Genomic DNA, 25785 nt, shown 5'->3' on the forward strand with positions numbered 1-25785 from the left:
CTAATACTATAGTGTTCTAATAGGCTAATTGAAGTGTCACAAAGACCCCCAGTATTTTGAAATGAATCGCAACTATACACAACCATCTTAACAGGGTGTCGGTTTTACCCTAACCATAGAGTGTCGGTTTTACCCCAACAGCGCACATTTTTTTATAAAAGCAATTAAAAATATTGAATTTTTCAAACTCGTCTTCAATGCACCTAGTTGATCATAGGACAGGCTGATAATAATAGGTATTGAAAAATGGGGTGATTTGAAAAGCTTTCGTTCGGTTAAAACCTTAAAATCTACCAACGAAATTTTACATCCAGACGAATATGAACGCTGCTGTCGAATGTTTTGTTAATTTTTATGACATTCGGCGCACCAACGTAAATCCAATTTTTCTTCAAATGCTCTGAATAAACGTACTAATAATATTGTATCATTATGAAATGAATAAAAATTTGATTTCTAGGAAAAGTTGTGGGGTGTCGGTTTTACCCACAGTGTCGGTTTTTCCCACAATTCCCCTATAGAATTTGGCAGAGTGAACGTTCATCCTATCCGAACGGTCCGGATGCATTTGTTGTGTAGCAAGTAATGCACATTAGCTAGAACTCCAATCATTCTAGGTCAGTGTTCGTAGCCGTATAAATCATGATTTCATTTTGAAGCGCTAGTCGCCGCCTAGTTTTACATTTGTGTGCGACCAATCACCCTCTGTATTATTATGAACAGCGGTATGACCTACCGATCGTGTGGGTTTCTTTATGGAAAAAATCGTGGAATACCTCACCACCCGAAACCTCCCATGGATGGTTGAATTGAACGGACAAATATTGGAAACTAAACGAACGGCTTGTGTAAAAGGAGATAATTTAATTGGCGTCGCGAATGAAGGTACCAATACGGTAGCCATCATCGAATCGCGATACAACGCTGATAGAGCAAGAAGCGGGCTAAAAAAACAGCAACGTACTGTTGTGACCGTTTGATGGATATTTATTACCGTCGTGGTTTCCGTCCCACCAATAGCAGCTGCAACCCGATATGGTGACGTACTCACATTCGCATGACGAGAGGCCCGCAGTGATCTATGATCGACGCGCGAGTAACGCGTAGCGCACCTACCCATCATCAAATTAATCATTCCGCGTTGTTAATGCCAATTCCATTGATCATTACAACACTGCACAAACGGAAATCTCGTCTTAACATCTATAGCAACCAATCGTGAGAGGAATAATTTTGCATGCTCGATCCAGATTTGTGTCTACCGACGCTCCCACGCAATTTAATTTCATCTTATGCATTGTCGCAGTATTATTGTTTACTTCAAGCAATGTTTACGAATGCATTACAACATTGCTTTCGGCGGAGACTGCGTACCGCATTTGTTTACGGTCAACACTTATCTGGATAAATATTATTTCTCTTGGTAGCCTCTCAGTTCGCACGCCTATCCAATGTATTATCGTCACAAACCAAAACTATAGTAATAACGCTTATTTCCTTTCTTTCTTTTTCGCAGATTTCCGACATCGTCGTCGGACAGGAGGACAATCTAACGGCACGTGAAGCCTTGCTCCGGTGGGCACGCCGTTCCACAGCCAAATACCCCGGTGTTCGAGTGAATGATTTCACCAGCTCCTGGCGGGATGGACTGGCCTTCTCCGCTCTCATCCACCGAAATCGGCCCGATCTCATCGACTGGCGAGATTCGAGATCGCGACGACCGCGTGAACGTCTCGAGCAGGCGTTCCATGTGGTGGAGCGGGAATACGGCGTAACGCGGTTACTCGATCCGGAAGGTGAGTCTACTGAATGCGTTTGGGTTCAGGGATTAGTGGACGGTCGTTGTGGTTATATGAAGTATACAGAATACACAATATTGCGCAAGTCCAACTTGTAGTAATAGACCAATCTAATTTGAATTTGGGATATAAGCTCGATGTGTCATGATAGCTCGGTAGCATACATCATGTCGTGAAAACACAACAACCAATTTATTTTGTAAAATATTAATAGTTTTTTTTATAGTTAATAAATTAATAAATTTATTTAGGCCCAAATGCGGTAGCTCGACGAGGCCGATTGTTCGTTTTTTTACAATAAATTAAAAAACAGCTACGTGAAATTTTTGGTCTCGTTCAGGCGCAGCTTTCTGCTGCGTGTTGAGATCCTTTTTCTAGGGGGCGAAATATTGTCAGTGTTGTCCACTGCAAGTTGAGGTTCATTTCGTTTGTCTTCTTTCGCATTATCGTTCACGTCCATGTCCTCATCCATACTACTTTCCTGCTGCTCGCAGTCGGATGTTCCAGTTTGTGTTTTACTCTTAAGGGTCGTTTTGGTATGTTCGTTATCGGCATTCGTTTCGTTGTTGTTGTTGCTGGTTGTTGGTGCTTGATCCATAGATGTTGGTTTTGCAGCTGTTAATGGTTTAGCGTAAGATGGTTGTGTGTTGATTTCAGTTGGATTTGAGTTTTCCTTAACAGTTTCTACGCAAGGTTTTCCGAGGTGCAGCTTCTTCGTGCAGAACTGGCACGTAGGAATTTGCCCTGGGTACGTGACTAGTGATGTCTGTTGAATGAGAGCATCGTCCCTTCCTAACACTGTGAAGCTTAAGTAAGAGGGAATTGGCTTGGTCATACGCATTCTCACCATACGAACACCGTTAGGGATGCCCGAGAAAAAATTCCTCCATGTATCATGTGTAACGGAGTCTACTTCTCCGTATTTTTGCAAGCATTTTTTAATCGCGCCGTCAGGGGTACCCGTAGCCAAATCATGGACCCGAAATTCTACGGCGCCGTTCTCGATGTATACGGGAATGCTATATTTAACATTGCCGCATTCGGCGGTGTGCTGCATGTTGTTTCGCGAGGCGAATGACTCAGCTTGGTTAATGTTGTTGACGGAAACCGGCACGCAATGTTTGATATGATGCATTTGTAGGGTTTTCACTTCAGCCAGATTGAGTTCCATCTGCACTTTTAATAACTGTTCCACTTCCCGAATGGCTGGTCTTACGGGGCATTTTGAAAAATCAACAGCAACACAGTTCGGCCGCATCTGGGTTGCTTTTTGCTGGGCACCATCACTCATCACTATATCGCACAGTAGGTATAGGCTATTGTTATATGGACTGCTTGTGTGATAGGCACCGATTGATTTTTAGGTAGAATTGACTGTTTCACTTGCGATTTTTTGCTTCTGCTCAGGGCGAGATGTGAAGACAAACTGAAAATATTTATTGTAAAACTTGCCCAACATAGGAGTCCAGATGAATTTGCTCTCTCGCTATTTTAGCGTTTAAGGGAATATATATGGTATACTAGGCCAAAAACCCTCAATAAAGTTTACTCAAATTTTCATTGCAATCTAAGCACTGTTATTACGTTCCGATGTATTTTCACTGGAATATGAATAGACCACAGAAACTAACGCGTTTAACTTTCAACGCGATTACACTGCTCGATAAAAAAAACAACTTGAGTAAGCTGTGATTGCATATTGTTTTTCGGAAAGGGGGAGGAAAATGATGGAAATATAAGGATTGGCATTTTTGAGCATTTCAAATTATTAATTGTAAAATTAGCCAAACTTTTATTATGTATTCAATGAAGTTGTTTCTAATATCATTCTCAACAACATTATTGGAGACACTAAGTTTCATTCTCCAATATTTCTTTTTTTGGGGGGAGGGGGTGCTGTACTATGTTATTAAACTTTTTTGGACCATGAGAACCGGTTCTCATGGTAAAGAGGGACAAGTCTGTCTTTGCTGTGAGCCATGTTGGTAGACTTAAGCGATTCGTAATAACACTGCCTAAGCTCGACTCCTGCCAGCAGAAGACAAAAGATTAGTCCTTAAGATTTTAAGCCTGTTTCTAATGACCCTGCCACGTTGAGCTTCATTTGTGCTTAGTTCTTCGATTTGGGTTCGGCATGCGATTATTAGCTTGGACCGTGTTTTGTCTGAGCTGAGGGCCTTGATTGTAGCCTGACTATCGGAGCAGAAGTTTATAACTCTGCCGGACAAGCTCTGTTGAAGGGCCGATTGTACCTTGCACATAACCGCGAAGATTTCTGCTTGGAATACAGCACAGTATCTACCCAGTGAGTGAGATTGTTCCATACTCATTTCACGACAGTAGACACCAGCATTAGCACGTCCCTCCTTCAGAGGACCGTCAGTGTAACAGACCACTTGCGTTTGTTGTTGTTTTTCCATATAGCTAGATAACCACTTCTCTCGAGTGGGAATCTTTACATGAAATGTCCTGTAAGGAAAACTACATGTGAGTGTAATATCGTTGGAAGCAAGAATATCTTCACTACATGTAACCATTTGTGACCACAATCGTGTATGACTAGTAGAAAGATTAAAATGGTTACTACTGGAAAGCTCAGTAAGAAATTATCTGATCTTCACCACAAAAAACTGTTTTTGAGCACAGAATAATAGAACATTTGAAATCAGTTTTTTTGCTGCAAAAACTAATTGAACTTTTTTGTTAGCTTACAATTTATAAGTAAAAACGTTGAACAGAAAAAATAAACCATCTTGATACTCGATCCTAGTCATTTGCACATCAAGCGATATCAAAACAATATTTTGTTTTCGTGGTGTCAAAGGTACGGCACCAATCGCACCACGGACAGGAAGATTTCTTATCTTCTTATTAAGTTCAAAATTCCAGATAAAGCTTGGAGTACTAATGGAAAAAGGTAAAAAAGCATCTAGAACTAGACCTTTTGTTTCAATAGGCCTTGCAGTCTATTCTTAAAAAAACTGTAGAATTTTTTAAAAGTCATTTTTTATTTATTAGTCTAAAATAAGCTTTAGGATGTTAAAAATGATATCCCAAAACAGGAAGACAAAAACAATATATAAATGTTCAAATTTTCAATTCTGCCGCAACACCTCTTATGTAAACCTCGAGTGTGCTTTGACTTGGACGAAAATAACTCGAACAGATTTTTGATCGCTTAAACATTTCTCCAGTGAAGTATTTAATTTCTAATTGATTTTTTTTTAAATTGACAATTTGGTGTTGATTTTTATGGCATTTTCGGTGATTTTTCACTTAAAAGTACGCCATTTCGCGAAAAAAGTAAAATATCAAGAAAATCCTGCATACGTCGCATTGTGGCGTAACTAGACCAAATTCCTGGCCAAAATTTTTAAGCCTTATTATATCTCAAAGAGCAGTAAAAAGTGATTTCTTACAGTTTTGGACAATGTATGAATAAATAATTACCGCATTAATCCTCCTAGCAGTGTAGTGAAAAACAAAAATTAAAAAAAGTAAATTACACTTCAATGTTGATTTCTGCAAATTTAACGATGTTATTGGGGATGCCGGGTGTCAATTAGAAGGTTTCGCACTTAAAGGTTTTGATTTTATTAACGTAACCCCACAAATTAATTTTTTTTTGCTCATAACGTTTCATAATTTGCGATAAAATTGAGCTAGTGCAATAAAGTTCTTCCGCCAGCTCATCTTCTAAATTGCCAAACTTATTTTAGATAAATATAGCAGGAAATTGTTTCAGAATTTGAGAACGATATTTTCTTATGAGCCTTTTGATGCTTCTATCGGTATCTAGAAAATAACCTCGTGGATGGTTCAACAATAGGATACTTATATAAATAAAAAAGTTTTAATATGCCAATAATGAACAATGAAATAAAAAGATTCAAATTTTAAACAAAATTCCTAATACCATTGATCAGATGCTTGACAGTAATCTACATGAAAAGCAGAATAAACTTTCTAATTAATAGACTATGCACGAAAAAAGCATTAATATACAGTATTAAAATTCATAACAGATACAACCTGAACAAATGACGATTTACCAACGTTTAGAAAGCAACTTGTTTGCGTGACTATTCATATAGTAAGATTCGGGTTAGTTATATTTTACATTCTACAATAAGCAGAACGTACATGCGATTGTAAATATAATTGTCATAATGGATTGCATAGATTAATGAACAAAAGGTCTTAATTTTTAATTATCTTTATTTAAAAAAAATATCCACATCACAATAGAATTGAAGAAACTGACGGAGACACTGAATAAATCATTGTATACCTTCATACATAATCTAATCTAATCAAATTGAGATGTTTAGTACAGGCTTAATAAAGGCTTTGTTGCTTATTTTGCCCATATTTTGGCATAAACATGCCATTTTCAAACTGCTGTAAAAGCGGCAATGGGATTAATCGGGAATGTTTTTTTTTCGTGAAACGGAGAGAAGAGAGCCCAAATAACCGTGTCGTTTAAACGGATCTGCCCGACAATACCCGACAAGATACTTTTTCCACTACCGAATTTTTAATAATATTGATAAAATTTGCGCATTTTGAACCCAACTCAAAAGAGGAAAAAATGTAACAAAAATAGATGTTCTTTGGTCAAACTTGTTGGTGTTTGTTATGAAAATCACGATTTTATACCAGATATTGACTTTGTATACTTAGTTTTTGGGCGATATGAAAAATTGTGAAACAATGTAATTCAAAGTTAGAAAATCCGTTAGAAATTCACCATTTTCAAATACTCACATGCAAAAATTATCAATCGAAAAACCTATTTTTCTGTTGTCATTCATTAGAGTGTGGTTTGAAAAACTATTTTGTCAAAAAAATTGGAAAGAACACCAAAAATTATGTTTTGCTTTTTGGCCAGGATTTGGTAGTAGTTACGCCACTGTGCGTCGCTTACTTTTGTCATAAGGAAGCAGAAAAGGTTATTTCCTTTAAAAAAAAGGTATGAATTGTAATTTTCTGAGTGTTACTTCAAAAGTTATAGCATTTAGTATATTTTCCTCCATATTTTTCCATAGTACCAATTTCAAACATTTCAAGCGAAGTGGGCGGGGCCTAGTCCATATGATGTGAAATTTGGCATCTGAACTTACATTGACATTTGTCACAATATGAGAAGGGGGGCCTTTGAGAATTAATAAAAAGTTTTTTTTGCTATTCTCTACTAGATATCGATCCATCAACTCATGGACCGGGGACCAACGGAATTTCTTCCCTTCCGAAGGAAGGCGTGACCTCAGATTTTTTTTCACCTCAGAAAAATCTAAACAAACCTCGGCTGGGATTGAGCCCAGACCAACTGGGGTTAGTGGCTTTCACGCTCACCACATAACCACCGGCGCCGTCTGTCATAAATGTACAAAACTATGAGTGCGTCATATAATCACGGGCTTTACAGCGCAATACCTCTGCGTCATAACATCCCAATATCAGTGCGCGTCATAACATAGTGGACAATATGACGCAGTGCCACTTTCGGACGTCACAAGCATGGTTTCGGATTTTTTGATGCGTTATCTCTTTCTCCCCTTCATCGATTTTAATGACGTCAGTATAAAATGGCATTCGCGTAGAATCTAGCTAGTATATGTAAACCGTCCGTAGTATATAGTTTCTGCCTCAGCGTCCTGCTTGGTAGCTTACTTAAACTTCACGGCACCCTGCTCGCAGACATACTGTGGATGGCAACGATTGAGAATAATCCATTTCAATGTTTAGAATATTTTTATTAGAAATGAGCGTGGTCGAACATCGTGCAATGATGAAATTATATTTACAAACAAACTGTTGTAAAAACATTCATCCTTTCATATATAGGCTTTTGAGTCAAAGGATGCTTCGTGCTAAAAATCTTTATCAGCACGAATCCAAAGAAATAAGCCTATAATCATCTAATAAACTGAGCGATGTCTCATCAACCAAATATTTACGCAGATAGTAAATTCCCAATGCAGACTTTATCAATGTCGTATAGCTATAAATTGAGCTATCAATGTAATTACGCAAATTTTATTTGATCATCCAATTCCACATTTCGCTTGCACAAAATTTGTTTTCTTTTTTGCCGAATTGATATTAAATTGCGTGTGTTAGTCAATCGAAACATTTTGATCGATTATTCATTTCCCAGACAGGTCTATGATGGCTTATCCGTTTACCATCATCTTCTTCCTGAATAATTTATCAAAAATGTAGTTTTTGGTAAAGAGCGAGTAAAGGCGCTATAACCTAGGTTCATTAGCCTGGACAAAGCTTATACCTCTGTCCCATACCAGGAGGACCAAAGGAGTGACATTAACCCTCTTAGGCAAATCACTCCCAACGATTTATCAAACCCACATCAAATTGAAATGGCCGGTATGGTTGTCCGCATTGTTCATCCTTATTGAAGGTTCGAAATGATTCGTTGATTGAATTCCCTCCCCAAGGTTTAGGGGTTTGACGGTATTGCAAACATCATGGAGTATATTGCGTGCATCAGTCCTACATAATCTCTGACAGACAATTGCTTTAGGATGGTTATTGCATTGCGCCTCGATAGTGGTGCATCGAGGAGACCGAGAGGGCTTATGCGCCTTTTTTATGTTATATGTTTCTTCATACTCTGCACCTGCGCATACCAACGCTTAACCACTGGTCTATGCGCGGTGGCGTGGCCGACTGGCGGATCGATGTGGATTGACTTTTGCTGTGTGCCGTGTTTGCAAATATTGTTCTATTGGTGGTATTCGTGGACAGGGTTCACAGTCATTGTCATTGTGTGTCGATTTATCGGTCGGCTTCGTCATCGTGCATATACTAATTAAATTAATTTAATAATTAAAATAATTTAATAAAGTAGAATAAGTAGAAACCTATTAGTTGTAGCTTTGTAATAATCGTAGTTTTTCGTACTAGTGTATAACTAAAATGCTAGTCGTATGTCTATCTATGTATGTATTCGTCTGAGTATTTGTGACAGTTGGGTCAGGGAATGGATGCAGAACTAACGTATATGATAGAATAGTGGCTAATACTTCTACTTCAATCTAAGCATTTGGTTCTATTCATCCGGGAAAGTCGGGTTGGATAAATTAAGGTACAATGAATTTACCGACGCACGTGAGTCATCCATTCCCAGCCAGCATAGCATGATGAAAGTCTAACAGCAGGCAATTGTCGTTAATGATAAATAAAAAACATTTGCTGCATTTAGTTGAGTTTGTTTCATGTGTTTTTCTATTCTACTTCTGTTCTTTTCTATTCTAGTTGTCTGTTAGTCTGTTTCTTTTGTACATCTATTAGTTTGATTTTCCATTATTTATGTATACCAAAATAGTATTGTTCAATTTATACACTTCTAGTCAAGCTCTTTGCATATTTTTTTCTTTATTCGGCATGTTATGATTTCTTTTATTAGTATATCTCCACTATACGCTATCTATACTCATATAGGAACAAACGCTCGTGGACTTCGCGCTAACACAAACCTGGCCACAAACGCCACCATGCAATTGCAATAATCCACACATGCTTACCCCCGCGATTTCGCCTACATGAAAACACCCCGGTAGTTAAGTAAACGTAGCATCTCTAAACTTCCAAACCCCTTAATTGAAAACTTATCTCAAAAACTCAACGTAGGTTAGGTTTTTAAACATAGAATGTGTATGCAAAGTTTGAAAGAAATCGGTTAAGTAGTTTTTGAATGGCAGGGCGGTGTTATTCACAAAGCATTAGCATAGTTCGTTTGTTCGTCTATTTCATTGGTCATTTTTCGTCGTGACTAATGACTTGCCTTTCAATATAGGAGCCCCTTTCCAAAATTTAGAAAAAACAGTCGTGTATTATTTGGAGCGTATATACATATCTTTTGTTGTACATTCTGTGTGGAATTAATCAATTTCTTCGCCATTTTGTCGAAAATATGCTTAGCAATGTATTAAAATTTGGAGTATGTAAGACATGCATTAATAACGAAAAACTGTGTTTGAAAAATCTTCCGAAAACTACTCGGAAAAGGTGAAATTTTACAGCTAATCTCGGTCAGAGCCGTCAATATGGTGCACCAGACGAACACTTAAATGATGAAAAGCTTTAAATATAGGTCCGTTACAGATAAGTTTCTAATATTGTTCGTATTAGGCTGCTTGGGGCGTACGGAGCATCTCCTCAAAAGGCTGTACAATGCCGAGAAGGAAATATTTGTAAGCTGTACACGGCTGATGGATGAATCAGTTTGTGCCGTTACGTGCTACTAGCAGATGGCGTCATTTTCATTTCCGATTAGTGGAGGGTAGCACACACACACGGAAAACCGATTTTAAATCATCTGACCGAAGCTCGTACGTGATTTGTTCCCGCTAACTTCATACACCGAGCCGCGAATCTTGAACTGAAATTGTAATTTCAGTTTAGTCGATCTCTGTTAATTAACCAATCTTGTCAGATGTCCGGAGACTTTATGTCAACACTGGGAGAGAAAGTGGTTATTAGGATTCGGTTCCATAGACTACATTGTGTAGGTCCGTGCTAGTAATCAGGGCCAATTGGACCAAAAAGACCCACCCAAGGAATAATTTCTTTGGCAAACAAATTAGCGCTTTTAAAGCTCTGATAAGAATCAATTTTGATAATCTTTTTCTTCGCCATCTATTATTTGTGCACAGAGATCTGACGTACAAGTAAAGTTTTCAATGTGCGTAAAAAATAGAAATGTCGATTTGAAATGTCAGCAGCTAGTAGCAACATGCCACTAACCGGCGCTACAATCGGCCAACAAACGCTATATGGACGTTGCGTGCAAACTTCGATACAATGGTGATTCACGCATGCAAATCTGTATGGGATGGTGATTTTCAACGTATTTTCATTAAAATCACTGATAACTGGCATATAAATCAAGATTTCAATGTGTGTAGGAAAAATAACTGTCGTTTTGAAATGACAGATCTAAGTAACAACTTGCCACTATCGCTACGATTGATCAGTCAAGTTCCAGCATTCAGCATACGAACATTATGTACAAACTTACATACAATGGTTACTACCGGATACGAAATTGAGTGCGTTGGTGATTTGTAACGTATTTTCATTCGAATGCTTGCACATGTTTTCCTAGCGTGTATGTCTGTTCTCTGTGGTTAAATGTTTACACAGATTTTTCAGAAAAGTTTGTTCTAGATTATATGTCTGTTCTCTGCGATTAGACTTTATATAAAAATAAATTCAACTGTCCCAATCACGTAAATCATTGAAATACATATCGCAAAGCTACCCGGGATTGTACATACGGGCGCGCTGTTAGTTTTCTGGACCATTAATTTCAAATAACTCTAGTTAAAGCGCCATTAGCAGCGAATTCACTGTTGACTGGAATGACAATCGCAGGGGATACATTCATCTTTGTTTCGTTTATTATTTTTTTCCTTCGGCGGCTAAAGAAAATATGAACGACGTTCAATAAAGCTGCTTCACGGGTTATTAAGCTCAACGCGTTGATTTCATTGTTGATTCGCGGTAGACACGGGTACTTGCGTGCTATTCTGTGACCTGTACGAAAAACAGAAGACATTTTAATGTTGCAGTTAGTGCACTTGTTCACTCCGACACGGTCTGGCCGGAATTGTTCAATTGGGCGTAAGATTTGTTTTATTCATTTAAGGAATTACGTCTGAATAAACTAAACAGACAACATTGTCGAGCTGGAACAGTTAGTGTCATGATCTGTGTTTTCATAGATTCATTTATTTATTTTTATGTTTCTCAAAGTTTGAAAAAAGTGTTCTGTCGAAAGCTCGACATGATTTTTGGTTTCTATCTATTGTTAGACATAAGTTTGTCGGTCGCAATAATCCATCTCTAATCTGTCGACTAAATTACCCGAATCCGTCATACTCACTGCATTCAAATCACTCGGTCACATTTATAGGAGTACCTTTGCTGGTCTTACCAACTTTTTTCACAACTCGATAAAACAAGTCACTCACAGTGTATATTCTTCGCAATTTATGAAACAATTCGGTGTTTCTAATTGAATTGAACCTGTTGAATAAAAACCACCACCTCGTTCAAACAATGGCCAATAAGCGGTACACTTTTCCAAGTAGAGAACCGTGACTGACCGCATATTAAACAACTTGAATTGTGAAGTGTTGATGAGTGTGTCAGGTCAGACTGACCCTCCGCCTAGAAGCGAAGTCTACAATAATGCAAAAATCAAATAGGGGTACTGCAAAACAATCGTTAATCTACTAGGTGAACCACGGATGCATGACATGATGAAAATGGCTCTTTATACTTCAGATGTGTATTACTGGATGAATCGTGATTTATTGACGGGATTTGTTTTTCTTTGCTCGTTTCAGATGTTGACACCAATGAGCCCGATGAGAAGTCGATGATTACTTACCTGAGCTCACTATACGATGTCTTCCCGGAGCCTCCACAGATCCACCCACTCTTTGACATGGAATCCCAGCGAAGAGTGCAGGAGTACCGGGAACTTGCCCAGCAGCTGCTGTACTGGTGCCGCGAAAAGACCTCCCTTCTGCAGGAACGAGCATTCCCAACGACACTGATCGAACTGAAGCGACTACTGTCCGATCTGAACCGGTTTCGAAGCGAAGAAGTGCCACCGCGACAACGCGACAAACAACGACTGTTTAGCATATATAAAGAACTGGAAAAATACTTCGAATCTATCGGCGAGGTGGATGTAGAAACAGAACTTAGGCCCGAATCGCTGGAGAAAGCGTGGCACAGACTAATGTCGGCACTAGCGGATCGGGACATGATATTGCAGCAGGAAGTCCAACGACTCGAACGACTGCAGAAACTAGCTGACAAAGTACAGAGAGAGTATAAGCACACCGAAACCGTGATTACCAAAATCGAAACACGAATCTCAGAGGAAACCCGCCGAATAGAACGGTTACATCCAGTGGAGGCGAAAAATATCGTTGAGGGTTTGGAAGGTGACATCCGACACCTGGAGCAGCCGCTCCAGGAGATGAATGACGACTGTCATAATCTGAAGGACGGCCGATACCCACAGGCTGGAGACCTGCACAAAAAGTGAGTTATTTTGCAGATTGCATTTTAGAAAAGAATTGTTTGATTACCGTATTTTATACGGCAAAACTATTTGGGAAAGAGTAACAGGGAATGAAAACGGCCGCACAAAAAATATACACTGAAAAAGCTGAATGTTGAAGAAGTTAAATTACAAAAACCCATTTTTAATTTTTTGTCAATCAAAATCTAAAGAAGAAGGAAACGATTTAAATGTAATTGCGTTTTGGTGAAACTATCAGTGAAAAGTTTTGCTAACAATAACGACATATTTTTAAATTTCATAAAAATTGACAGACGAAGCAATTTTTTTAAATGTCACTTCAATTCAAAATGCATTTTACTAAAATCTTCCAACACATGATAGTGTTTGATATATTTTCAAGTTTGTTTGAACAACAGTAATTAATTAGTAAAACTATGCCTTTTTTATAAGTTACTGGCTAATACCCATCGCGCGTTGCTGCGATTTTCAACGAAATAGGAGGAAAGCACAATTTGTTCCAAAGCGCCATCTGGCGGGCAGATAATCTCCAACTAATAGCACACAAACACGCCCCATAACAAATGCCTACTGTGTATAAATTTTTACGGAAATCGGTTAAGCCGTTTGGGAGTCTATAAATCATATACATACAAACTTTGACTTTTATATATATAGATAGATAGAAGATTCGCCTTTCTCAATCATGAACTCTCAACTATCAAACGTCGAACGTTTTAAACATGAAAAATATTTTTTGTCAGTGTATCTGGATCATGGAGAATCTATCAATAGGAAAGATTTCCCAACAATAACTTTTAACATATTTTTATAATTCATACTATTTGCAGTCAAAAATACTATTTTCTTATTATGTATAATAATTAGTACCATTACGAATCAAAATGCTCTAAATAAAAAAAATCGAAAACGCAGTAATTTTTGAGATGTTTAAAATTTGGTTCAACAACTGTTGTAACGGTATTTAATTAGCAAGGGACTGCAAGGTGAAGTATATTTTTCAATATTAAAAGCCGTAGCACTCAAGGGAGAGCAAAGAATTGAAAGAAGAAAGTTTAGAAAGCGTGGAATAGGGTCATATGAGCAAGCTTAGAGTTCCTCGGCGACTTAACCCTTTGTCTGCTACCGCAGGTGTTAGGATCTTTTGGAATTAGAAATGCGAATCACCTGAGTGTGCGACATGTTCGGACGAGCGTAAAGTAACTTTGTACTTCATGCTTTCGGAATCGACAAAAAGTTAAGTCACGGAAAACTTCCACACTAAGCTTTTACGACGTTAAAACTAATGAATGAGTTAGTTTTTTTGTTTTTGTCCCTCACCAATTGCCTACCTGAGTTTTTTATTTGATCGACTATTGTGACTGCATCAGCATCTGTGTCATATGGTCACATGTGTTGCTGATTCGCACGGTGTCGCCAGCTTTCATCCAAGGATCCATCGTCGCAGCTTTAGGTATTTGGTTGAATCATATTTTTACATTACTTTTACTTCTACATATTTTTTATTTTTCCATGTAGTTTTCACAATATATTGAGTCGTTCCCAATATCGTCTTGATGTCAAAAGGAAAGTTACATGAAATTCAATGTGCATTTATAAAAACATACTGTTCTTGATGAAGAAACGCGAGTAACTTATGAAAAAGTCGTAATAAAACTAAATAATTGTTTTTGTTCAAACAAGATTTAAAATATCTCGAAAACTACAATGTTTTCAAATTTTTTTTACGAGCATTTTTATTTAAAATCGTATTAAATATCATATTCAATAAGAAAATAGTATTTTTGACTTCAAGTAGTATGACTTATAAAAATATGTTAAAAATTGTTGTTAGAAAAACATGATCCAAACTAGGAAAAAAAATTCCGTGTTTAAAGCCATAAACATTTGATTGTGGATAGTTTATATACGTGATACGTGAAAAACTTATAAAAGGGAATGATTCCACGAATTAATCATTTTTGTCGAAAAAAATCCCAATATCTCGAAAACTATCACATCTTAGTTATATGAATGTTGATTTGATATGGCATGTAGAATTATATTTTTTACTAAGATTATGGTTTGTCAGTATGAAATTTATAAACATGTTAATAGTTACCGTTAGAAATAGTTTTACTGAGAGCTTTTCCATGATGCAATTACATTTGAAATGTTTTTTTTTCTTTAGGTTGACAAAATTTAAAAAAATGTGTTTTTTTTATAATTTAATTTTTCAACATATATTTTTGTTTTTGCGAAAAATGTTACAACTTTTTATCTGGTTGCCAAAGCTTTAGTGTTAAGCAATATGAGGCAACACTATGTCACCATTCACCTCTGATACAGAATTCCTATCGCTTACCTCCCCGCGGCGCCTGTCGGGGTACGGGCTACCATGTGCTGTTTTGGGTTGAACCCGTAGCTGGTTCGGGTTATGGCTCTTGTTGCTGTCAGTTCAAACATTTTGACAGCGGTTAGGGTTGCAGCCTGGCTCAGTTTCGCTTTGGGCAGAAGCGACATTAGTGAAGATCTGTGGGTCGTATGCCTCCTCCCATAAAAAAATATTTTTAAAGACATTGAATTCAGTATGTTTTAAGACATTTACTCGCTATATAATGTAGAAATTATTGAAATATTAATAAGAAGCAACACTCCCGATGGCCGACTTTCCGGAGCTCAAGTTGCGCGATAAAAATTTTCGGAAACCGATTGCGAACGACTTTTGTGCATATTACTAAGATCTTATTTTCTACCAAGACATACTTCCTGATCTTTTCCCATTAACTATCCCGTGATGCCCGTGGAGATGCAGAAGTAGTCTCGGTCTCTATCAACAGCGGTTATCGAACTAACATTTCTTCCCTTCCTCGGTAGATCAGCAGTGATCGTTGCCGGAGTCGTTATTGATCGTTTTATGAAAATTTTGAGTCATCATGCACAGTAAGAATGATTTCTTCCTCCCAAGCATCATTTTTGGTTCATTGTGCAACTCATTTGGTCAATCACAAAGTGCAAAACAAGCAGTCTATTTTTTCGTCCTGAAGTTTTCATTTCCTGTAACATTGTATCAGATAGTTTTGCTGTATAAAATATGGTAACGGATTTTTTTTGAAAATGCTACACACAAAAACATCTAAGTCTTTTCAAATAATTGCTCTTGAGTCAAAATGATCTTATTGACTGTGGCAAATATTTAATCTTCCATGCCGGTAAAACGTGTAAAGTTTCATTTTAATTTGTCGGTCACTATTTTAATCATTTTCGAATGGATTCGTGGATTGCTCGGCTGGAGCTAAGTGTATTTGTTTTTTTTTCTTTCAGAGTCACAAAACTGCACCAGAGGTGGTCCCAGCTACGCACTACATTCCACACTAGTTTAGTACAAAAATTATCCGGACTGAGCTATCCCGTTCAAGAGACGACAATAACGAAGCAAACCCGTGTCGTAACCGAAACCCGCCAAATCGGCACAAATCCATACTTCAGGGACGTCCAAGAGTATACAGAATGGTGTCAGAGCAAATTGGTTAGTTGCATTCCTCAACTTTCTTGTACTTGTATTTTAATATTTAGAGACTAATACATGTTCTTTCCAGAAACAACTGCTCACTTCCGACTACGGCTCGGATCTTCCATCCGCCAAGGTAGAATTGGAACGCCACCAACACGAGCACAAAGTGATCGACCAGTTCCATTCGAAGATTGTTCAAAGTGAACGGCACCAGAACAACTTCACCGGCGATGAACTGCAGTTATATCAGCAGAAGCTCAGTCAACTCCAGAAGACCTACGCAGAGTTGTTGAGCACCTCGACGAAACGATTGTCGGACCTGGATGCTCTGCAGGACTTCCTGTCGGCGGCGACATCGGAGCTAAGTTGGCTGAACGATCGCGAGCAGATCGAAGTCAGTCGCGACTGGGCTGACAAGAACCTGGACCTGTCCGCCGTACACCGGTACTATGAGGTAATTATTTTCACTGCCATACGTGCTCTGAGTTCTGAATCGGAGGCTTTGGATAGTTTGTTCCGTCGACTTATTCGTATTTTCGTAAATATTTTCATTTATATTTGTATGACTCCGACTAACTGGCAACTTGCACAATTTTCTAACCACTAGTCTGATTTCAAGCGTTCCTACGGAAATGGTGATGAAGTAAGTAGCCTTGTGTGCGTTGATATTGACTGCCAATAAATCGTGTCGCATAACTAATAAATGGTAGCATAATGTTTTAGTTTTGTTCTACCATCAACTAGGGATAGAATTGTGTATACAATTAAAGAGCTAGTTGATTGAACGATAGCTAGAATATTCGAGAACCTGTTATACGACTCGATTCATTGTAGGTTTGCTTTGTGTACCCTTTGTTCATTGTTGATTTACTGTTGATGCTTGGCTCGAAACGCCTTCGATCAATATTTTCGAGAATCATCCAGTATGTGGTGTATGACTATTTGCGTTGTCCTTCAGTTGCCGGCAAATATTTGGTTTATCCGAAGCTGAGTTTGCGCTGACAAAGTTACCATCGCTGCAAAGTTGCTCTGCTCTTCAACAAATCCCGACCAATGAGTTAGAAAACATCATGTAGTAGGAGGAGAGACAGATTTATAATTGCAATAGGTTTATGCTAGAGGTAGACTTGTTATACAACAACCAGAAGATGCTAAACATGTTAGTGTATAATCGCTGATAGCGGTTCCTGAAAGGTTGATTTGAAACCTAACCAAAAAATTTAATTCTGCGATTTGCGAAAGAACAAACATGCGCAGTATCAGAGAATTGCTTGTCGCAGCAAGACCAAGACCAACATATTTTAATACCACCGGTCATTCTTTCCTTTGCATGGAGCTTCACGTTTGTTAAGAGATTCATGCTTTTCGTTCTCTTCAACGATATGGGATATAATGAACATACTTGTGGCCGATTGGATAGAGTTGTTCCTTTTGGTAATGGCTCTGTGCGCTTTGAATCAATAACAAAAAACGCAGTAAAGCTTGTCGGAAAATTTGCCGGAATTTCCTGGCTTCTACCAGAATTCCGGCTCCAGTGACACAACTTTGCTCATTTTCCAACTGGTTTAATTGGGGCATTTTTTAAGTTCGGAAGAACGTAGCATAGCATCTTTGATATTTGCTTTTTTCATTTCTACTGTCGAACAACAATGCAGTGATGATATATAATAGATCAAGATTTCAGCGCTTTCCTAAGGCCGATGTCCTAGGCGGGGGCCAATCCAGCCAACAACACGCTACCGGCCTGCGCGTTGCGTTTGAAATTTGTTATGGGAAAAACCTACTTTTTGCATTTTCAATTCTAGAGACTAGAGACACTTTTTCTTGCAGTGTGCAACTAAATAAACGGAAGTATAATTCAGGATTGGCCCAACAACTTTGGCGAAGGAAGCATGATACTAAAATGTCTTTGAACAAAGTTGTAGCTGTTTAAAGTTCGACAAAAATAATTTATTTTAATAACACTGCCACCGATGTACCATATGTAGTCAGTATTAAAGCTGAAATAACTTCGTAGTTTTTTTGTTTTACCGTAATGGTCTGTTCGGAAATCTGCATCAAAAACATTAGCTCAATTTCATAGACTAGACGAAGTTATATGATGAAAGGGCTGCAGGAAAAGTTTGTGAAGGTGGGGAACAGAAGATCGTACTGAAATATTGTCAAGTTGTTTTGGTCAGGCGAATTACTCAAATGCATTTGTTCAATCTCATATGCGTAGTAGGAAAGAAAATTGGTGGCATTATGTATCTCCTCTGCCCTCACTTGGATCAACAGTTAGTTAAGTCGATAATGATATCGATGTCTAGGATGATTTTTTAGTACTGTTCGATCACCTTGATGTGGCTGAACTAGGCGAGAAACTAATTTTCGATTTCAACAAGAAACCCAATTTAACAACAATTTTTGTTACGATTGATCGAACAGCATCAAAGAGATCATAATAGCAAACGTTTTTGAATAATTTACCAGAACATGTTTATGTATATATGAATGTCGTTCAAAATAAATTCTTTAGCGAGAAAACAGGAATGAAGCAATCGATTGTAAACGTGACGTGAATTAGAAAACATTGCAATATCGAGATTAACTATGCAATCTACTTTGCACTGTTCATGAGAGCGAAAATATTTGGTACGCATCGATACGAAAAATGAAGAGACACCAATTCACTGTTATATTACGATAATATTTATAAAAATATACATCAACGAGATCCATAGTAGATGAACTGGTACTCAGTTGGTCAATTTTTGACAATGATACTAACCTGTACTTGTTCGAAGAAAGATTCTATTAACCTCCTAATATATTCCAGCTTCATTTACATATGAGGTGAAGAATCGTTGATGCGATTTCAGTTCAGACATTTGACCGCCTTGGAAACTATATCTCTTTGCGCCTAATATTTATCTACAATCGATGTTGTCACGTTTTGCTTTATACATACCCTCCTGCGAACTATGTAGTTATGTACGCTTATCTAACCTTTGTTCTCGCTCTCTTCCTTTTTCATTAGAACCTAATGTCCGAGCTGGAGAAGCGCGAGATGCACTTTGCCACCATTCTCGATCGCGGAGAAGCACTTCTAGTCCAACAGCACCCCGCTTCCAAGTGTATCGAGGGACACCTGCAGGCATTGCAATCACAGTGGTCCTGGTTGTTGCAGCTGACGCTCTGTCTGGAGGTACATCTGAAACATGCCACCGATTATCATTCGTTCTTCGACGAAATCCGCGAGGCAGAAAACTGGCTGGCCAAGCGGGATGATATCTTGAACACCAAATACTCCCAGTCTGAGTTTTCGCTCGATCAGGGTGAGGGGCTGCTGCGGGGAATGCAGGACATTCGGGAGGAGCTGAACGCTTTCGGCGAAACGGTCGCCCATCTGCAGCACCAAGCTACCACGATAGTGCCTTTAAAGCAGCGAAAACAACCAGTGAACCGACAATGCACAGTGCAAACTATTTGCTCCTACAAGCAAGGCAATATATCGCTGGAGAAAAACGAATCTTGCACTCTACTGGACACCTCCGGTCGTGTCAAGTGGCGCGTGAAAACGGCCAAGGGAGTCGAAGGTTCCGTCCATGGTGTCTGTCTACTATTGCCCCCACCAGATCAGGAAGCGATCGACGCTGCTGATCGTTTGAAACGACTCTTCGACCGATCAGTGGCCCTGTGGCAGAAAAAGCAGCTTCGATTACGCCAAAATATGATCTTCGCCACCATCAAAGTAGTTAAGGGATGGGACTTTGAGCAGTTCCTGGCAATGGGAGCTGAACAACGAACGGCTATCCGGCGGGCGCTAAACGACGACGCCGATAAGCTGCTGGCTGAGGGAGATCCAGCGGATCCACAGCTACGACGGCTGCGACGAGAGATGGACGAGGTCAACCGATTGTTTGATGAATTCGAGAAACGTGCCAGAGCTGAAGGTAGGATTTATTATTGAGTGGGCATCAGGCTGAGTCATAGAAATGGCGAAGACACTCTTGGTTAGGATAGATAATCGATCAGTCTTAATTGATTAATTGGGGTGGGGCGTGCCCATTCTGGGATTCCGTTTTTTTGTTTCGCTGCAGGTATATTGTTCCAGAAGTGGTCAAGAATAATTTATCATTTTGGGAAAATTGCTTCAGAGCAGAATAGGACGTCAATTTCAATGAATGCCATGTCTGCTTTCAATTAGATTTTACGATTTTCACTATCTTGAGTAGCTATGCTATGTTTCAGGTTCATTCTGAATCGAAGATCAGTGCAAAGTTTGACTTTGTCAGCAGCGGATTGAATTTTCTTCAGAAGCAATCAATGACAGTTTTTTTATTAAGCCATAATCCAGTGTAAAAGTGAATTTAATTAATCAAAACTATGAAGGGAGTGTTCCGTTTTAAATCTTTCCGAGGTTATTTTATGAAAAGTATGATTACACATTTTATAACAAAATATCTTCTCAATTTCAGAGGAAAGTAAACAAGCGAGCCGAATCTTCACCGAACAATGCATTTCCCTTAAGACTCGTCTTGAGGAAATGGCCCGCGAGTTGGATCACATCATTCTGTCGCCGATGCCGCGCGATCTGGATTCGCTAGAACACGCGGTCCAGATTCTGGATGACTACAAACGTCGCCTCGGTCTTTTAGAGCCGGACCTGAAGCATCTGCAGGAAACATTCCGAACAATCGCTCTCAAGACCCCTGCACTCAAGAAGAGTCTGGACAATTTACTGGAACTGTGGAAGGAGCTCAACACCCAGGCCGGTTTGCACGGCGATCGGCTCAAACTGCTCGAGGGTGCCCTGGCCGGTCTAGAGGACAATGAGCAGGTTATTTCCGACTTGGAGGGCAAACTGTCGCGACAGCTGGAACTGCCTTCCTCCCAGGAGGGACTGTACGAAGTATTCAAAAAACTGACTACCATCCAGGAAACGATTTCAGCCCAGCAACCCGAAATGGACAAAATGAACGATTCCGCCGATCAGCTGGGACGTATGGGTGTACCGACGAAGGTCCTTGGTGATTTGAAACGGCTACATTCCAATGTGGAACGTTTAAACTCACGTTGGAACAACCTGTGCGGGCAGCTGGCTGAGAGGTGAGTTTGGATTTTTTTTTGTAAAAGGATCCAGCGTTTGAACTCATGTTTTCTTTAGATTGAGAAGCGTGGAATCGGCCATCGGACTGATGAAAAATTTGCAAACGAGCATCGTCGTTGAGGAAATGTGGGTTGAGAAGCAGACCGAGAAGCTACAAGCGCTGCCAACTGTTACTTCTGCCAGGGAGCTGGATGTAAGTACTATCCCAAAAGGTAGGGAATCAAGTGCAACTCACTTCCAGATTTAGGTCGTTTGCCGTGGCAGGATTAGTAGGTTGATGCCAGGAGTTCTGAGCTTGGTATTTTTATAACCAGTGTGATATTGTTTTAATGATGATGATGATGGTGATGATGATGATTGCGATGACATGCAGGATTAGCTTGTCCTCCCGGATGCAGGATAGGCTTCGTTTCAAGACTAAAACCACGAACTCGTCTACACGATCAATTACATTTAACGCCCGACAAATGGTTTAGTTGGCTAGTAGTAGACTACTTTCTCATTCCCTGAATTTTAACGAAATTTAACCACAACGGTGCAGTAGAATGATGACTAACAGCATCTCGGTCGGTTAGGAATAACGAGTGGATAAAGGGACTAAATTTAACAAACTTGTTCGCGGCAAAAATTGGAACAGAGTGGAGAAATGAGCATATTTGTAGAAGTTTTGCGGTACTAGACTATTTTATTTGGATTATCGAAGAAAATATGAATGTAGGTGATTTATTTCAGGCAAGTAAAAGAGATAAGTTAAATGATACAACGTCTCGTTTGGATTTTTCTCTGTTTTTTGTTTCAATGTACAGTAAAAAAAGGAGGGATTTTAATATCTTATCTCAAAGTTACACGAAATCGTAGAAATATCTTCAGTGAAAATTCAAATTAAAATATCTAGTACCGACAGAACTAAATGTATTCCAATAACGACGAATACATTAGGCAGACAATGGTAATACTGACCATGTACACGATCCTTTTAGCAAGACACACAAACTGACCACGCATGATTCTATTACAGCAACATCTAGAAGAGAAGACCCAAGCATATAACAATTGGTTTAGGTTTCAAATTATGATTCATTCTTATAGTCGGTAGAACTGATTAACCAGCTAGTAGTACCCTTTAGCAGCCTGTTTAGTTGTGCGTCAATATAGTACTAATCTATTTAATTTATTCTCTTTCCCCTTTTCGCATCTCTGAAATCCATCAATCTACAACCACAACCACCAACAAACCTACACTACACAAACACACCACCAATAAAATGAAACAACGGATTCTATCCTCACCTACCAACAACAAAAACAAAATCGATTGTCTTCCTTGCTGCGTCCTCTTTGAATGATCCTTCTGTGAAACTCGGCCGCTCCAGACTATGCTGGGCGAGGCCATGGAGCGTTCGCCGAAGATCGAACAGGTTAATCTCACCGGCGGCCGCTTAATCCGAGAAGCCAAGGTACGTATCTGGTCGTAGTACACATGATTCCAGGTGCGAGAGTAGTTCTCGCACGTGGTTTCCAGTTGCGACTATGCCGGAGATTTTCTAAGGGTAAAGTGTAAGAACCGATACTATTGGTTAAAAAAATGAATTTCGGTCTGTCCGTCGCCGTTGTGTGTTTGTGCGTGTGAGCTTCTCCTCTGTACTTGAATCTGTGCTATCCATGTGTATGTGTGTAGGTTTTTGGGGAGTAGCGAAAAATGATGCTTTTCGCTGTGTGCTTTTGTTTGTATGCGTACGCGCGCAAAATGGAGGATGCTTCCCCATTTTTTCTCTTAAAATCGATTTCGAGCGGATATCGATTGAATCGGTGCTGGTAGCTAAATTGATCTATTTCTCCTGTTCTGAATTGGCTTAAGCAAAATTTATTTTTTAATCAATGAAAGTGAGCCGATTTCAGTAAAGCTAGGGTATTTAGTTATTAATTTGTTGCTTTTTATCGGAGTAGAACTGTGATTAAAAAAGGTGGACGAAAAAGCAGCTGGGCGATGGTGATCCCATTTGGCTTATCTTTTGGTATCTTGGTTTGTGGAATTTGAATTTAATGATAATCGAACACCGCGAACAGCTGCTGGCACCATATGCACCCAAAATAGAATTAATTCGCTTATCGAATCTGTGCACCTGTTAATTCGTTTATTAACCAATGAAATGAAAAACAAAACGAAACAGGCAAAGATCAACATGGTGGCCCACAAATTAATAATTAAAAACTCACACTTCCTGATCGATCTTACATTTTCAACCCTAATGAAACATTAAGTTGAAGTCAAATACTAATGATTATAATAACTCATATTCACACTTATACACACATGCCTCAAAACATAAAACACACCCGCGCACACCATAAAAAATCCAATCCAAATCCGACAATAAACCGCTAACCACAAAACCGCCAACCATTAATCCACGCGTGGCTCTGAACCCGCAACCCGATCGAACCGATTCCCAAAAAACGAACAGATCTACGATGGCAAGTGTCTACACTACATCGACTGGTTGGTGGAGATACGGCCGAGTTTTTCGCCACCCCGGCAGGACCTGAGGCCACCGGACACCGACCCGGGCGCTACCGAGGTGTACTCGAAGCGGCTTGACACGTTGAACGGCCGGTACGAGTCGCTGATCGAGCAACTGACCAAGCGGCTCAAAACAGCGATCGAAGTGAATGGCGCGGACGGATTGGTGAGTACCTGCACATACACCTATATTTGTACATATATACAACATTGAATGAAATCTTGATTTGATCTTAACGAAGAATGGTAAATCATATTCATAAACGAAGAAGACGTCGTCGTTGAATGCAACGATTTTGCTGATGTACCGATAGACAGCGAAGTAGATGACAAAAACTGCTATAAAATGCTATTTAGAAGCTATTCGCCAATAAATGTGAATTGCTCACTATTAATATCAATTGGATCGGTCATATTAAAGTTAATTCTATTAAAGATCTTGGATGTATTTAAAAAGGCGGCTGTCTTTTTTCGATATCTAATTTTATAAGGGATTGATGACTCAATATTTCCTCGTTCAATGATACTTATATAAAATGTCACCAAATTTATAGTAAAACTATTGAAAATATAACGGAATGTGCATTCATAGTTTTGGGGGGTTCGCATTAGTATAGAAACCTGGTTAGCCAAAGATAATAGTCATTCAATAAAACTCAGGCATTGCATTTATCATCCATATGAAATAATTAGTCCGGGGTTGGTTGGTAAATCGATTGCCTTGTACGCAGCGCACCTGGGTTCGAGCCCCAACCCCGCACATAGGGTTAGAAATTTTCATAAGAGATTTTTCTAACCCGAAGAGGCGAATGACCTTAAGGTTTAAAACCTCTATACTGCCCATGATGGCACATTTTTCCCGTTTTCTATGGGATTTCCTATCTTTATGGGACTGATTTGCGATCATGGGCAGTATTATCGAAATAAAAAAAAGTCCAAATAATCAACCACTTCGACATCAAAAACTTACATTTCACATGAACATTCATTAGCACACTATTTCTCCGGATAAATGAAACGCACTATTTCTCCAGATAAATAAACCCCCTGGAGAATGAGCTAACAAATTTACCGACGAATTTTGTGCTCGTTGCTATGCTAGCTCTCATAATAAGTATGTCAAAACAAGTTTTTCCTACTTTATTGTCGGTTTTCTTGGTGATGAAGTGTATAGGGGAAGATGGGGTAACACGCATCCCCGAGGTAAAATGCACCACACCAGTTGGTAGTCCGTCATAGTAAACCTACACTGACACAGCTTGATAGCCGTATATCAATTGCGGCCCGAGAAATCAACAAAAAACAATAACGTGCTCTACTCATGAAATTATTGTGCCTATTGCAATAAGGATTTTTAATTCGCAAGAATACTAATTTTTGTATTATCCTGGCGCTTGCCTGTGTTATTATTATCATTAGTCGTTATTCTGTCGCAATATATGAAGTATTGTGCGTTTTCGTGATGTCCATGCAGAATTAGCATAAGCATAAGCATAAGCATAAGCATAAGAGATCGCCCGTAGTTGCTACTCCGTTATTGACCAGAACCAAATTAGGTTGCAAAATGTTCATTGGAACAACATGCTTGGGAATAACATGATGAGCCACATTGTACAATCTATTCTGATCCCTGCATGCTGATCAATACCGACGCCGGCCACGTCCGAATGCAGATCTTCTGGGAAAGGAAGGAATGTTAGTCCGATACATGTTGCTACTAGAGACCGAGGAATCCTCTGCATCTCCACATGTATCACGGGATGGGGAGAGTTGTTAGTAAGTGTGCCAATAGCG

General features: G+C 39.1%; 1 protein-coding gene across 48 annotated transcripts in view; it reads left to right on the forward strand.

Annotated features, from left to right (window-relative positions):
• The window catches only part of LOC131691889 (dystonin), a 458938-nt gene that overhangs the window by 339857 nt on the left and 93296 nt on the right, over positions 1-25785 (forward strand). For 30 of the 48 annotated variants that reach the window (XM_058978603.1, XM_058978605.1, XM_058978606.1 and 27 more), the window contains 10 exons: positions 1517-1796; positions 12176-12884; positions 16189-16393; positions 16464-16832; positions 16998-17021; positions 19398-20313; positions 20839-21469; positions 21528-21663; positions 22844-22927; positions 23936-24157. In XM_058978603.1, the coding sequence (XP_058834586.1) occupies positions 1517-1796; positions 12176-12884; positions 16189-16393; positions 16464-16832; positions 16998-17021; positions 19398-20313; positions 20839-21469; positions 21528-21663; positions 22844-22927; positions 23936-24157 (3576 nt within the window). The remainder of the gene's footprint in view (positions 1-1516; positions 1797-12175; positions 12885-16188; positions 16394-16463; positions 16833-16997; positions 17022-19397; positions 20314-20838; positions 21470-21527; positions 21664-22843; positions 22928-23935; positions 24158-25785) is intronic. The other 18 variants (XM_058978580.1, XM_058978618.1, XM_058978590.1 and 15 more) reach the window with 2 other exon arrangements.

The sequence above is a fragment of the Topomyia yanbarensis genome, chromosome 3 (assembly GCF_030247195.1).
Source record: "Topomyia yanbarensis strain Yona2022 chromosome 3, ASM3024719v1, whole genome shotgun sequence".
Taxonomy (NCBI): Eukaryota; Metazoa; Arthropoda; class Insecta; order Diptera; family Culicidae; genus Topomyia; species Topomyia yanbarensis.